Consider the following 16,002-nt stretch of genomic DNA (forward strand, 5'->3'; position numbering starts at 1 on the left):
GAGTGGAGTTAAGCAGGGATTAGTTCTTGGTCTGTAATTGTTCACCATTTATATTAATGACCTGGAGGAAGGAATGTAATGTAAGGTTAGACCATAAGATATAGGAGCAGAATTAGGCCATTCAGCCCATCGAGTCTGCTCCGCCATTCAATCATGGCTGATATGTTTCTCAACTCCATTCTCCTGCCTTTTCCCCATAACCTTTGATCCCCTTACCGATCAAGAACTATCTACCTTTGTCTTAAATATATTCAATGACCCGGCCCCCGCAGCCTTCTGTGGCAATGAATTCTGTGGATTCACCACCCTCTGGCTGAAGAAATTCCTCCTCATCTCAGTTCTAAAGGGTCGTCCCTTTATTCTGAGGCTGAGCCCTCGGATCCTAGTCTCTCCTACTAATGGAAGCATTTTCCCCACATCCATTCTATCCAGGTTTCCAACTTTTCTGATGATACAAAGATAGGTGGAAGGGCATGTTCTAATGAGGATATATGAGGTTCTACAATGGGATATAGATAGATTGGGTGACTGGGCGAAAACCTGGCAAATGGAGTTTTATGTGGGGTAGTGTGAGATCATGCACTTTGGTAGGAGGAAACAAAAGGCAGATTATTATCTAAATGGAGAGAGACTGCAGGTCAATGAAGTACAGAGGGATCTAGGTGCTCTAGTGCATGAATCACAAAAAGCTAGCAGTCAGGTCCAACAAGCTAAGGAAGCAAATTGCATTTTGGCTCTTATTGCAAAGGGATTGGAGTTTAAAAATAGAAAGGTTTTGTTGCAATTGTACAGGGAGTTGGTGAGGCCTCACCTGGAATACTGCGTATAGTTTTGGTCGCCTTACTTAAAAAAGGATATAGTAACATTGGGATCAGTCCAAAGGAGATTCACCAGGCTAATTCCTGGGATGAGGGTTGTCCTATCAATAGAGACTACATAGTCTGAGTCCTTGGAGTTTAGAAGAGTGAGGAGTTATGCAAAAACATAAGATTCTGAGGGGCTTGACAGTGAAGATGGTTTAATGTTTTCACTAGTGGGAGAGTCTCAAACAAGGGGATATGGCTACAAGATAAAGGATCGGTCATTTAAAACTGAGGTACATAGAAATTTCTTCTTAAAGAGGGTGATGAATCTCTGGAATTCTCTACCCCAAAGGGTGGTGGAGGTTGGATCATTAGAAATATTTAAAGTGGAGGTGGTTAAATATTTGATAGATCGAGGAATATAAGGCTATGGAAAAATGGCACAGAAAAGGAGTTGAGGCCAGTATAAATCAGACATGAAGGGCTTATTCCTGCTTCGATTTCTTGTGTTCTTGTGTGTTGTGTATTATATATAATTTGTATAATGTTCAATAAAAGATGGAGTTTATCAACAGCTTAGCCTCCAGAAGTACCTTTAAGACCAGAACTTAGACAACCCCATCTAACATCCATAATAATGATAACAAAGTCATTGGCTCAGATGTTGCCTGCTTGATGATGGGGCTATTCCTTTGCACGTGGCTCATGATATCCGACAGTAGTTCACACATAGCCATCGAGAGGAGATACAATCAAAGCCATGTCCTCTCAAAAGGCTTGAGAGAGCTCTAAGGAGACTTCTGGTAATGGTTCCAGAGTGTCTCCCAGATTTCTATTAATTGCTAGCTGAACCACTACTTTGTCATCAAACCACTTATAGATGAAAAGATGGAGGCAGAGGAGTTTTCTGAACAGAAGTTGATGAAGTAGAGCATTTCCTATTGGCTGCAAACGCTCTTCAATACATCTCATCCAGGAATGCTTGAGCTGAGTCATTCCTGCACAGTCTGTGAAATGTCTGCAATCTTATTACAGAATAGAAAATATCCAGATATACAATAGGAGTCAACAGAGTACAGAAGACTTCAATCACCTGTTTCAATATTTGGGCTGCAGTTGCATACGTACAGTCAAATATCACGAAGAACTCCTTCCCCCTTTTCATCTGCTTCAGAAGAGGCTTAGTATCTCTATTACCTGATGGCAACTGACGAATTTTAACTTTAATGTTATATCTGGAAGGAGCTTTCATTAATTCTTGTAAGCGAATGAGACCTAGAGAATAGAAAAGTGCAAAAGTTAACATCAAAATCATATAACCATATGTACCTGAAAAGAAATCCTGTTTAAATTACTAATTAGCCATCTATATCTCAATTTAAAAATGTTTTAATAAACAAAAAGTGATAAATTGTAAACTGTCCTATGTTGTGTTTAAATGTAGGTTTCAGTTAATTGTATAATACATCACACCCCCTCTCCACCCCGCCACCCCCGCCCCCCCTCAGGGGATGATCGGTCATACCCCCTCCCTCCCACTTCCCCCTACCCCCGACCAGAGGATGAACGTCAGAGAGCCGCTCTCCGCTTTCTGCTTTTTTTTTTTCGAGCCCGGGCGCGCTGTCAGATTTTGTTCGAACTGCGCATGCGCAGTTCAGAGCTCCGATCGGTCCGCCAGCGCTAAACCCCGGCCACAGCGCGGATCGGGCTGGAGCCGGCAAAATGCGTATGGGCGCACTGGAAAGAGGATTCCAGGCGTGGATCTATTTGATGCCCAGATCCGGCACTTAGAATCAAAATGGTAAAATTCCCCCCTATATGGTCATTTTCTCACTTCATATAGGAAGCCTTGTCCACCAGTGGTGCACATTCAAACCTTATATGTCTGCTGTGCATAGTTCATTGATCATTTATTCCAGCGGTTGAATTTTTACTTTATGCCACCAGAGAGCAAGGCACCCACAGGAACCACAACATTATAAATATACAGGTAAGAACATCTTACCTGAATCATCAAAGCACACTCTGTTTGCATTACTTAGTCCTGAAATAGGACTGGAATCTAATCAATTACTATTGAGATCCCTATTGTATCTTCCAAAAAGCATTTGCTACAGTGCTACAAAACAGACTTGTGAGCAAAGTTATAGCATATGGAATAAAGGGAACAGTGGCAGTATGGATATGAAGTTGGCTGATTGACAATAAATACACCAGTAATTAAAGGATTATTTTGGATTGGAGGAAGGTTTGCAGCAGAATTCCCCAGTGGTCAATGCTGGCACCCTTGCTTTTCCTGATATATATTAATGACCTGGGCCTTGGTGTACATGGCACATTTTCAAAATTTGTGGATAATACAAAACTTGAAAGCATTGTAATGGTGAGGTAGAAAGCGCAAAACTTCAAAAGGATATGAACAAGTTGTTGGAATGGTTGGACAGGTGGCAGGTGAAATGCATTGTAAAGAGGTGTGAAATGATTCATTTTGGTAGGAAGAACATGGAGAGACAATATAAAATAAAGAGTACAATTCTAAAGGGGACCTGGGTTTATATGCACATGGGTCATTTGAGATGGCAAGACAGGTTGAGAGTGTGACTAATAAAGCATACAATATCCTAGGCTTTATTAATAGCAGCATCGAGTACAAGAGCAAGGAGGTTTTGTTGAATTTGTATAAATACAAGTATTGCATCCAATTCTGAACACTACAGCTTAGGAAGGATGTGAAGGCATTGGAGAGAGCACAGAAAAGATTCAGGAGTATGCTTCCAGAGATAAGGAACTTCAGTTGTGAAGATAGATTTGAGAAGTTAGGACTGTTTTTCTTGGACAATTGAACAATGAGGAAATTTGATAAATGTATTCAAAATCATGAGGGGTCAGGACAGAGTAGATAAGAGAGAAACCATTCCCACTCATGAAAGGATCAAGAATGAGAGAGAATAGGTTTTAACCAATTGGCAAAAGAAGCAAAAGTGATATGAGAAAAAGTGGTTAAGATCTGGACTGTGATCTGCCTGTGTGGTGTTGAGTCCTTTTTTTAAAAGGAAGAATGTTTTAAAGGAACAAGGTTATGAGGGAGAAGGCAGAAGAATGACACTAAGTGAAATATTCATTTGGAGAGCCAGTGCAGGCACGATGGACTGAATGGTCTCCTTCTCCATTATAACAATTCTATGATTCAATGATCTGAATGCTGCGGTTTCAACCTTTCATCCTGTTTTCTCTCCAGGATTTCAAAGTCAGAATTTTACCCCAATAGCATGTAATGATGATAAATAAGAACTTTGTTTTTCTTAATTGCTGGTAAATAGGTTCATTCTCTCGTCCATCTGTAATCTGAAGTTGGTATAGAGCAAGAGAGAAGTATTTCAGGATACCAATCCTTTAAAGAACAAAAAGCATTTGACTGTCCCTATGTCATACTTCATACTTTATGCCCTCCCTGCCATCTTGTTGATTTCATGGCCCTCTCATAGAAGACCCACATTCTGCATTTGTCCATGCTGATATTAGATTGGATTCTATAGCCTGTTTTTTTGTACCTGAGGCAGGTGAACAGAGTTGGGAAAGTTCCTGGTTCAGCGCACCCGCCTCAGGAGAAACAGCCCTCAATAAAGAAATCCTCATTCCCGGGGTGTGGGTGCAGACTGGAATTGGGCCTTCCACCCCCAGAAAGAGTGTGAAGGCAACCACAGGGGCTGCTGCGTGCCATGGCGGGCTGCTTATGAGACACACCTCAGTGCTTTGAAACTTTGGCCCAGTTGTAATGAAAGCAGATAGGCCCTTCAGCCCTCATTCCTACACCCCCTCAGATCCATCCACCCTCTCCCTATACCCCATCCATGCCAACTCATGCCCCCACCCATCCCCATGGCCAATCATACCCTCCATATCTACACATAATCTCCTCATCTCCATAGTCCCTTTTTGCCCCCTGCCAATTCATGCCAAGCCATGAACTCCACTCACCACCCTTTGGCCTTACATGGGTGGCACAGTGGTTAGCACTGCTACTTCACAGCACCTGGGACCCAGGTTTGATTCCCAGCTTGGGTCACTGTCTGTGTGGAGTTTGCACATTTTCCCTGTGTCTACGTGGGTTTCCTCCGGGTGCTCTGATTTTCTCCCATAAAGACGTGATGATTAGATGCATTGGCCATGCAAACTTCTCCATCAGTGTACCCAAACAGGCACCAGAGTGCGGCGACTAGGGGATTTTCACAGTAACTTCAAAGCAGTGTTAATGTAAGCCTACTTATGACACAAATAAATAGACGTAAAACTTAAACTTCTCCTCCATGCCTACCATCCCAGTATACATCATGGGAAGACTTTAGTAGCCATGCTGAGGTGGAATAAAGTTCACAGTATCTATTACAGACTTTTACATTTAAGTCCTTTCAAGTCCTCAACCCCTTATAAAAACACAGTTGCAATTGTAGCTCATCCTTTAATTACCCCTTTAAGCTGTCAAACATACTATGAACTTACAGGTCTGCCCACTGTCATGATAGATTGTGGAAGAAGTTAAGCAGGAATGATGCTATAATGATAGCCCTCAGGCTAATGTCACCAAACAACTATTGAAATTGAAGCACCATTTCTTTCAGCTCACAGGTACAGCAGGCCATTTCCCCCCCCAAAATTTAAAGATTCAAAGATTTAAATATCTTGACACCTTGTTCGTTCCACAGACCTTATCCACCTTTTATACACATGCACATCTACTCTTAAAGATCCTAAGTCACAAACTGTGGGAAACCAATCTTGTTCTCGCAAAAATGGAATATTGCATTGAGTTCAAATGGCCCTGCTGGCTTTGGGTTTCCCATATATGGGAATAACATCCTGCCTTCTTCCCCGCCCGCAAAAACAGAACTTGCTAAAAATGGGACTGGGACTTTTGGATCCAGGATACTGGTGCCATTTTGGCTAAGGTCTGGAGTCTCCACAACTCTGTAAAAATCCAGGACTTCAGTCATGAGTGGACCGACAGGGGAAAATAAAATCATTTACAGCTTGGATACTTGAACAGCAGGGAGCCTACCACTACCACTATCACTAGGGGATTTCTGCTGCTCTTCTCTTACCATATTTTGTACAATTTACATTGTTACTTTGTGAAAATCTTTCTGCTTCCATCTCCTAATAAGTAAATGATGGCCAAGCTATTTTGGATCTCATCCACAACCCATGTTTTATGAAGACCATCAATTTGGACAAAATTCAAGGTGTCAGGTTACTCTGCAGCAGTTATTTATGCGATATTCTGTATTAGTGAGTGTAATTGCTGATGTTTTGCAAAATAAAGTATCTGAGGTCGCAATCTTGAAATGCAAGTTAAACACTCCTGGCTCAAATTTCCATGCATTTAGAAACATTTACACAAATTGGCAGTTGTTTAAACTATTTGAGGCTATAATGCAGGATAAAACTGTCAAACACTTGGGGTTAATTAAGGCTAGTCAGCATAGATTTGTAAAAGACAGCTCATATGCAACAAACAAAACCTTGCTTTTGAAGTTACACTTTGTTCATTCATGGTCTAAGGTACCGTCTGATGGTTGGAGAAAACTTAATTTTATACCTCATTCCAATTATAACTGAGAGAACACAGAAACAAGAATAGTAGACAAAGGGTTATTTTCAAGACACAAAATCCTGGAATGACAATCCTACAAGTAAATAGCCACTACAAAAATAAAATTTCAGCAGTTAGATGTTGTGCGTAAAGATATGTTCTAGGCTTTGTTAAGAAATGTCAAAAAAAGAAAGCTGTCATATTGATATTTGCTTTACTTTTACATTATTTACTTTGATCTTAAAAACCTATCAGGGATGGGGTGAAGGGAGACTTAGAAGTCCAAAGAGAAAGGTCAAGGTATCAGAATGTTATAGAGATGTGGGTAAAGGCAAGGAGAAAGGCAAGCAGAGTGGGACAGGAAGGGAAAGAGAATTTAACAAACTATACATCAGCGAATAAGGTCACTGCAGAAAAGAAGTTAAAAAATGAAACTAAAGGTTCTTTATCCGAATGCGCAATTCATCTATAATAATATAGATTAATTTGTGACACAAATGATTTAGGTCTAATTGCCATTACAGAAACATGGGTCAGAATTTTATGTTCCCCGCAGGTGGGTTCCAAGGAAATGGGGGAGGGAAGCATGTAAAACTGCATGGACAAGATTCCCTCTGAGTTCCCGCATAAAATTGTAAGGACGGGATTCCCTCAGAGATCTTGTCCGCTCTGATGCAGACACAATTTCACAGTCAGGCAGACAGGGTCTCAAATGGGAAGCCTACTCATGCCCCTATTAAAGCCCTAAAGTAGCCACTTAGTGGCCTTTTCCTGCCCAGCCTCAATTTTTAGACTGGCAGGTGTCAGTTGGATCAGGGTGCTAAACAGAAAAAGATAACTTTCTCAATCATGGGCAGGAAGGGGGATTGGCGGGGGGCGGGGGGGTGTTCAATCTGAAGACTTCTTCAGATTTGGGGTGCCCTCCCCTCAGGATGGTATAATATTTTGGGCACTCGTCGATAGGAAGGAAATGAATCATTGGAGAAATTGTGGCATCGGTTTATCCAGACATCACTAAGAATCTGGGCTGATAGTTGCAAGTTTTTGTTTTCCTACTAGAATGGAAAGGATTTATATCTTCAAGAAAATGAAGTATTGACATATTGGGTGGGATTGGGTGATTTTCTCATGGCAGGAGGTGGCCTACCATTCATTCATAGAGGGGTCTTCCAGTCCTGCTGCTGTCAATGGGATTTCTCATCGACTCCACCCCATGCCACCGGGAAACCCACAGCGGGACCAGAAGATTCCGCCATCTGAACAGCCGGAAAGTTCTGGCTATTGTTCGCTCTGACCAGCAAGGCAATAATTAGAAGACATTTAAAAGGGAAGTTAGGGCCCGGGTCTTCCAGTCTCCTGCCTACACATTACAAGATGTGCTAATGGACCCTTCAGAAATCCTGACTCCATTGGAATTGCCCAGGAACTTCCAATGGACAATTCCACCGTGCCCTAGGACCCTTTGAAAAAGTCTCTGAACGGAATTTTCTCATTCCGTCCTCCATGGGAATCGTAGCAGGTGTGGACGGAACATGCAAAGGTCCATTGACCTTGGGCAGGATTTTCTGGTCTTGGGGCGAACATGACCAGAAAATCCCACTCTCCGAGTGTGAGTTAGAGTTGGAGAATTTCTGGTGATTCTGATTCACTTGAATAGTTGCCCAGGAAATGTTAGACTGAAAACCCATTGTCTAACTCTTGGGTAACTGCACAACCGAATCCCCACCTCCACGTCCATCACCTACCCCACCTCCTCCCGCACTGCGCCCCGCCCCCACTGACTCCACCTGATCTCCCCAACTCCCTCCAACCTGACTTCACTACTGTAATGTGGAGATGCCAGCGTTGGACTGGGGTAAGCACAGTAAGAAGTCTCACAACACCAGGTCAAAGTCCAACAGGTTTATTTGGTAGCACAAGCTTTCAGAGCCCCAAGCCCCTTCTTCAGGTGAGTGAGGAGTTGTGTTCACAAACAGGGCATACGTAGGCACAAACTCAATTTACAAGATAATGGTTGGAATGCGAGTCTTTACAGGTAATCAAGTCTTAAAGGTACAGACAATGTGAGTGGAGAGAGGGCCAAGCACAGGTAAAAAGATGTGTATTGTCTCCAACCAGGAGAGTTAGTGAGATTTTGCAAGACCAGGCAAGTCGTGGAGGTTACAGATAGTGTGACATGAACCCAAGATACCAGTTGAGGCCGTCCTCATGTGTGCGGAACTTGGCTATCAGTCTCTGCTCAGCGAACACAATGAGACAGCCAATGGACCGGAACAGCCGAAAGAGAGATCTGCGATGCAGCAACCGAAGAGGAAAGAGTCGAATTGGACACCTCTGGAAGGCCGCTGCCCTCGACTCGACATGTATGCCCAAACCGTCAGGAGGTGTGTCAAAGTCAGATTCATCAGCCGCACTCACAAGACAGCCCCGAACGTCACCCAAGCACAACGCAATGCCATCCGCGCTCTCAAGACCAACCGCAACATTGTCATGAAACCAGCAGACAAAGGAGGGGCCACTGTCATACTGAACAATACGGATTACTGCAAAGAAGTGTACTGACAACTGAACAACGAGGAACACTACAGACAGTTACCCACAGATCCGACCAAAAACCACACCTGTCAACTCAACAGACTGATCAAGACCTTTGATCCAGACCTTCAGAGCACCCTCCGTGCTCTCATCCCACGCACTCCCTGCGTTGGAGATCTCTACTGCCTCCCGAAGATACACAAGGCCAACACACCCGGCCGTCTCATCGAATCAGGCAATGGGACTGTGTGTGAGAACCTTTCCGGCTACGTTGAGGGCATCCTGAAATCCATTGTACAAAGAACTCCCAGCTTCTGTCGCGACACTACGGACTTCCTACAGAAACTCAGCACACATGGAGCAGTTGAACGAGGAGCACTCCTTGTCACAATGGATGTCTCGGCACTCTACACCAGCATCTCCCACGACGACGGCATTGCTGCAACTGCCTCAGTACTCAACGCCAACAACTGCCAATCTCCAGGTGCAATTCTACAACGCATCCACTTCATCCTGGACCACAACGTCTTCACTTTCAACAAACAGTTCTTCATCCAGACACACAGAACAGCCATGTGGACCAAATTTGCACCTCAATATGCCAACATCTTCATGCACAGGTTCGGACAAGACCTCGTCACCACACAGGACCTTCAACCGATGCTATACACTAGATACATCGATGACATTTTCTTCCTTTGGACTCATGGCGAACAATCACTGAAACAACTATATGATGACATCAACAAGTTCTATCCCACCATCAAACTCACCATGGACTACTCTCTGGAATCAGTTGCATTCTTGGACACACGCATCTCCATCAAGGACAGTCACCTCAGCACTTCACTGTACCGCAAGCCCACGGATAACCTCACGATGCTCCACTTCTCCAGCTTCCACCCTAAACACGTGAAAGAAGCCATCCCCTACGGATAAGCCCTCCGCATACACAGGATCTGCTCAGATGAGGTGGATCGCAACAGACACCTACAGACGCTGAAAGATGCCCTCATAAGAACAGGATATGGCGCTCGACTCATCGATCGACAGTTCCGACGTACCACAGTGAAAAACCACACCGACCTCCTCAGAAGACAAACGCGGGACACGGTGGACAGAGTACCCTTTGTTGTCCAGCACTTCCCTGGAACAGAGAAGATGCGACATCTTCTCCGGAGCCTTCAACATATCATCGATGAAGATGAACATCTCGCCAAGGCCATCCCCACGCCCCCACTTCTTGCCTTCAAACAACCACACAACCTCAAACAGACCATTGTCCGCAGCAAACTACCCAGCCTTCAGGAGAAGAGTGACCACGACACCACACAACCCTGCCATAGCAACCTCTGCAAGATGTGCCAGATCATCGGCACGGATGCCATCATCTCACGTGAGAACGCCATCCACCAGGTACATGGTACATACTATTGCGACTCGGCCAACGTTGCCTACCTGATACGCTGCAGGAAAGGATGTCCCGAGGCATGGTACATTGGGGAGACCATGCAGACGCTACGACAATGGATGAATGAACACCGCTCGACAATCACCAGCAGGAGTGTTTCCTTCCTGTCGGGGAGCACTTCAGCAGTCACAGGCATTCAGCCTCTGATCTTCGGTTAAGCGTTCTCCAAGGCGACCTTCACGACATACGACAACGCAGAATCACTGAGCAGAAACTGATAGCAAAGTTCCACACGCGAGGACGGCCTCAACCGGGATCTTGGGTTCATGTCACACTACCTGTAACTCCCACGACTTGCCTGGGCTTGCAAAATCTCACTAACTGTCCTGGCTGGAGACACTACACATCTCTTTAACCAGTGCTTAACCCTCTCTCCACTCACATTTGACTACCTGTACCTTTAAGACGTGATTACCTGTCAAGACTCGCATTCCAACCATTATCTTGTAAATTGAGTTTGTGTCTTTATATGCCTTGTTTGTGAACACAACTCCTCACTCACCTGAAGAAGGAGCGACACTCCGAAAGCTTGTGCTGCCAAATAAGCCTGTTGGACTTTAACCTGGTGTTGTGAGACTTCTTACTGTGTTCACTACTGTAGCCAGCTGCCATCCTACCCAGCTGCCACTGTACCTAGCCTCCTAACTAGCTGTCACTCTGCTTCCTTATTCATTTACCTCACTTACCCTATCCACTTACCCTATCCACACATTCACTCATGCACACATTCACTCACACATTCTTTGGGACATTTAAACTCTTACTAGAATACTGCAGCTAGTAAAAGGGGCAAGGCTTTTATACTGTTTCTCTCCACTGCTCCCTCTGAGGTTTCCTACACTGAATGGGTTCTGCAGGATCCTCCATCAGAAGACTGGCAGCAAAAAAATTGGAGGAAGATATATAGGCAGTTTCGTTGTCGGATCAGGTTCCAATCCTGATCGGAAAATTTGGGCCTATGAATCTTCGCAGAGATATTTATGCTATGGAACTCTCAGCACAAGCCATAATATCCTATTAAAATGGAATTAGATTGTTCATTGAAAAAGAGAAATATTAAGAAGTACAGGAGCATGAAATTAGACTATTGATAATGCCGGAAAAATATTGGCACATACATAATGGGTCAAATGACCTTTAATATTCCATGGTTCTATAAACATCAGGAATGCATAGCAAGTAAGGCCCAATCACACTTGTTCCTTCTACACAGATGCAATTTGTTACATCATGGTCTCTGCACAATTTTCTGAATCACCTTCCCCCAAAGATCAACAGATAAAATTCTAGATTATTTAGCTAACTTTATGGCCTATGTCTTTCAACTGTTGGTTGCTAGTGTGCAGTAGCTCAAGAATTATTAAGCTCTACAGGGTATTTGATCATGCCTCTGGACAATTATTCTTATTCTTCCCCATTGAAACCAGATTGATCTGTGTCACTGTGGACAATATTGCATTCACTTTGGTCATATCCTGTCTGCCAATACATCATTTATAAGTAATCACTGCTAATAAGAAAATGTTTTATCCCTTTTCAAGCAATTTTACCAAATTAGTAAAGGGTAAGTCAGATTGACATCAGGTTAGGCATCACAGTGAGAAAGAGAATAACAAAATATACAACTGATCTAATAAAATAAAAACTTATTTTCAATGCAAAGCCTTTTACACTTTCCACAATGGGAGATAGAAACAATTTATTGAAAACCAAAACAGACAGTGGATAATTAGGGAGGAAGGGAATTTTAATATAGATTGAGCTTACTTATGCCTCTGTTAAACTTACCTGGCTGGCACAAGTGAAGCACATTACATCATGACTCATGACATGCTGATGTTCCATTACCAACCCTCTTACCAAGGAGTCTGGTTGGAGGTTAAATAAGAGCGTCGGGTTGAAAGCCTGCTGATCTGTGCTACCAATTTTCTCTTGAATTGATGCTACTCTGGGCCTGTGCATTTGGTTTGAAAATCACAGCAGAACAAAAGCTGAAAACTCCAGTTAAATCCATAATATGAAACTCAACAACAGCCATTTTTGTTTGCTCACGGGACCCGAGCACCACTGGCAAGAGAGTTGCCCATCCCTATTTGGCCTCGAGAAGCTTCAATAGAGATAGTTGTAATTGGAAAGGAAAGCATGTGAACTCAATCCCTAAACAGACTTCAACTCATAATCCTTATTAGTACAGTAAAGCTTTCTTCAATTTACTATTTAAATTAGCTTTGCTACAAGCAATGCAGGCCTTCAGTCTTTTTTAAATTAAATTAAATGTATATCAATAGTGCAACAATTCTCACAGGCATTTGTCAGATTCGAACAAAACAAAAGCAGATTGCTATAGTTGAATGGCATTGGAACAATTCTAGATTTACTGCCAGATGAATCCAATGAGAACTACAAAGTCAGTAGTGTATTAAAGTATTTATACGAAAATAGACTTTCTGCACGTTAACTGAAATCTGCTCTGTTCCAGCTCAGTGGATCATGACTTAACATTATAAAGTGCAGAAGCTTTGAATATGATATTGAAATGAGTAGGATGGGATGAGTTGAATATCTAACAGTGTTTGGATATTTAATTACATACCTGTACTATCTTCATAAACTACAGTGACTGTCTTCCACTTGTAATACTGCACCAGGTCCAAGATGGCTCTGCTGATAGATGTATATTCTGGATAGAGGTTAATGTAGAATGATTCCTTCTGATCTACTATGCGATGTTTCCAACGGGTCTGAATGTGTGGAACTTCCATTGCATTAGAGATAGACTGCACAGCACTGATTGAAGAACTATGAGAAGGTCCAAATACAGCTGCTACTCCAAGTGTAAGCTGATCGCAAGCTGGTGGGTTTTAAAGAAACAGTTTTGTTTCATTATAAATCTGACACATATCCCTCCGAACTGAAAGTAAAGCTTCTCCAAAAGTATGGTTTCAGAAACTAATGATTTAGAATATACAGCACTCACCCCGCCTGGAAGCTTCAAAGCTGTCGTAAAGGTTAATTCTTTGTACATCGTATGTCAGTGTGGTATTAGGCATTAATGTCCTATTTCTGTTTATATTAGTGATTGCAAATTTGAAGGCCATCTCTTCAATGCTAATAGGCTCATTTTCAGTAGTTTCAAAAATACCGCCTAAAAGAAAACAGAGACAGATTATTCAACATGGCTGGTACAGATTTTTAGAGACAAAGGCAATGTTCACATTTAGCAGTTTTCAGGCAAAATACAATATTTTATACATATTCACTGTGGTACCTTAATTGTTCATAATTCTAGCTATGACAGGTAAAAACAAACTTTGCATTCTAAAATAAATACATTTATTTTTTTCTGAAATGTATTTTGATAGAAAGTGTTTAAAACAATTATGCTGTTATATAAAATGTTCCTTCTGGTAAGATGTACAGTAGGTGAACTTCAAGCCTGCTTCCTGCAGACAGAATGGCAAATAAATCTCTATATAGGGCCAGATTTTTTAATCTCCAACAGCGGTGTAAATGGGGTCGCAAAATACTGAGGTTTTTTTTAGGAAAATCAATTTTCTAGTGCATCCTGACCCCATGCCATTTTTGTAAGAGTCACTTTCAAGGTAGATGGAAAGTAGAGTTGTAGTTGCAAGGGCAATTAGGGACTGGCAATAAACATTGGGCAGCCAATGATGCCTACTTCTCATGAACAATTTTTAAAAAAGTCCTTTATTCACCACTTTAAAACAATGAATGCTGTTATCTGCATCATTTTAAAGATGAAATATCACACATAGACAGATCTTTTATTTTTGTTTTTTTTTAGTTACTAATTTGATAAAGCATTAGAAAATCTTCTGTGACATTTTAGTATTATAAATAATTCTAATAACCCAGGACCTGGAAGACAATTTCTGAAGTTTGTAGTGGTTGTGTGACAGCCTACGCTAATACTGTAATATATAGATAATAAGGGCAGGATTTTCCTGTCGTGCCCACCCCGAGACCAGAAATTCCTACCCAAGGTCAACGGGCCTTTAAATAATCCGCCAAGTTTTCTGTCCCGCCCACGACAATTCCCACAGCATGTGGGACTGGAACATTTCCCCCATGTGTATATTAATACAACATAAAAGTACTGCCACATAAACCTCTGAGCCTAACAGATTTATTTGTAATACCTGCAAGTGACATTGTATTTTCCTCCACAAACCTCTTATTTTCAGTTTATGCCCAGCTATCTATTTCCTATTTATTTAAATTGGTAACATTGCAATGTCCTATCGACCTTGTGCATGTGGATAGAGTGGTCAGGGAAATATTATGTAAACTTGTTACATTAAGTGGCATCACACCTAACGTTACATGACAATCAATCAACTTATCTTCGGCTTTTTCTTCTGAAATTTGAGTATAATTCTACTTTGGCCTTTGGGTAACACAGCAGAATTCCTTTGCTCAATGATTGGTTATAGATGAGTAAGAGCCAGTTTACTTCAGATACAAGTACAAATCAGAAACACAAAACAAGGCTACAAACTGTACAAATTGGAAAGAAGATGGAGATTTGTCTCAAGTGGACATTCCTGCAGTAATGGATTATTAAGGGGATCACCCTCTGATGGCATTCATTTGTCAAGCAATTGAACAGCAAAAAACTCTGATATTTCTGTAGCTGATGACCCACAGGAACAGATTCACATGACTGTGCCTTAGCTGCAGAAGAGAATATAAATATGAACTGCTGGGCACACAGGAGACATGAACTACAGGAGTTGCCAACTCTGGCTGTTGTTGTCGAATGTTGTTAAATGTCTTATGGCCACCTGATTCTAATTGCCCTGTCAGCCTTTGTTCCCCGCATTGCCAATATCTTCTTTAATGCTATATGTTTTCTCTCCCCTGGGTTGCTTGCAGTAGTGACCAGGAGATTAATCCCAAAATCTTGGAGATTCCAGGACAATTACGACAAGTTGATAACCTGGATGGAATGGATGACATAGGCTGGAATTTTACTGCCCTGCCCGCCACAGGAATCGGAGCGGGCGAGGGGTGGACCATGGAAAGGTCCGTTGACCTCGGGCAGGATCTTACAGTTTTGGGATGAGCAAGGCCGTAAAATCCCACCCATAGTGTTCGTTCATTCATGATTAAGATCGGATGCAGTTGGACGACTTCTTCTCCACTCATGAAAAATAATCTCAGAGACAGGACCCATAACATACTCTCACTACTTCCTCTCTTGCCAAGAGCAAAACAAACATGTGCCCTTCACATAATGGTTAAAAAGGTATTCAGGATAGGAAAGCTCTGAACTTGTATCCCCTTGGTAAACTAAACCTAAATATCAGAAAAAGAAAACTTCATTCAACTACCTCCCCAGGTTGAGAAATATTGAAATAGGAATTGAAATTGAAAATTCACTCCTTGTTACACTGAGCAAAAGTTACAGATTGAAAGCAGAAACCCACATCTAATCCTCATGCCTCTATCCTTCAATGAAATATTCATAAAACCCACTCGCCCCCCCCCCCCCCCCCCCCCGCCAAACTCTACAAAAGTTCCCCTTTGGCTTCCTTCCCTGACATTTAACAGAAAGAGCAATCAACCACCAGCAATGACAA

The 16,002-nt window shown here is 42.3% G+C and overlaps 1 protein-coding gene across 1 annotated transcript in view; it reads right to left on the reverse strand.

Moving 5' to 3' along the window:
* The window catches only part of LOC144506409 (glutamate receptor ionotropic, kainate 1-like), a 367,974-nt gene that overhangs the window by 158,533 nt on the left and 193,439 nt on the right, over window positions 1-16,002 (reverse strand). Inside the window, exons 2-4 of the mRNA XM_078232482.1 lie at window positions 13,377-13,544; window positions 12,993-13,250; window positions 1,897-2,078 (exon numbers count right to left, since the gene is read on the reverse strand). Of these exons, the coding sequence (XP_078088608.1) occupies window positions 1,897-2,078; window positions 12,993-13,250; window positions 13,377-13,544 (608 nt within the window). The remainder of the gene's footprint in view (window positions 1-1,896; window positions 2,079-12,992; window positions 13,251-13,376; window positions 13,545-16,002) is intronic.

This window comes from Mustelus asterias, chromosome 17, assembly GCF_964213995.1.
Source record: "Mustelus asterias chromosome 17, sMusAst1.hap1.1, whole genome shotgun sequence".
In the NCBI taxonomy this organism is placed as follows: Eukaryota; Metazoa; Chordata; class Chondrichthyes; order Carcharhiniformes; family Triakidae; genus Mustelus; species Mustelus asterias.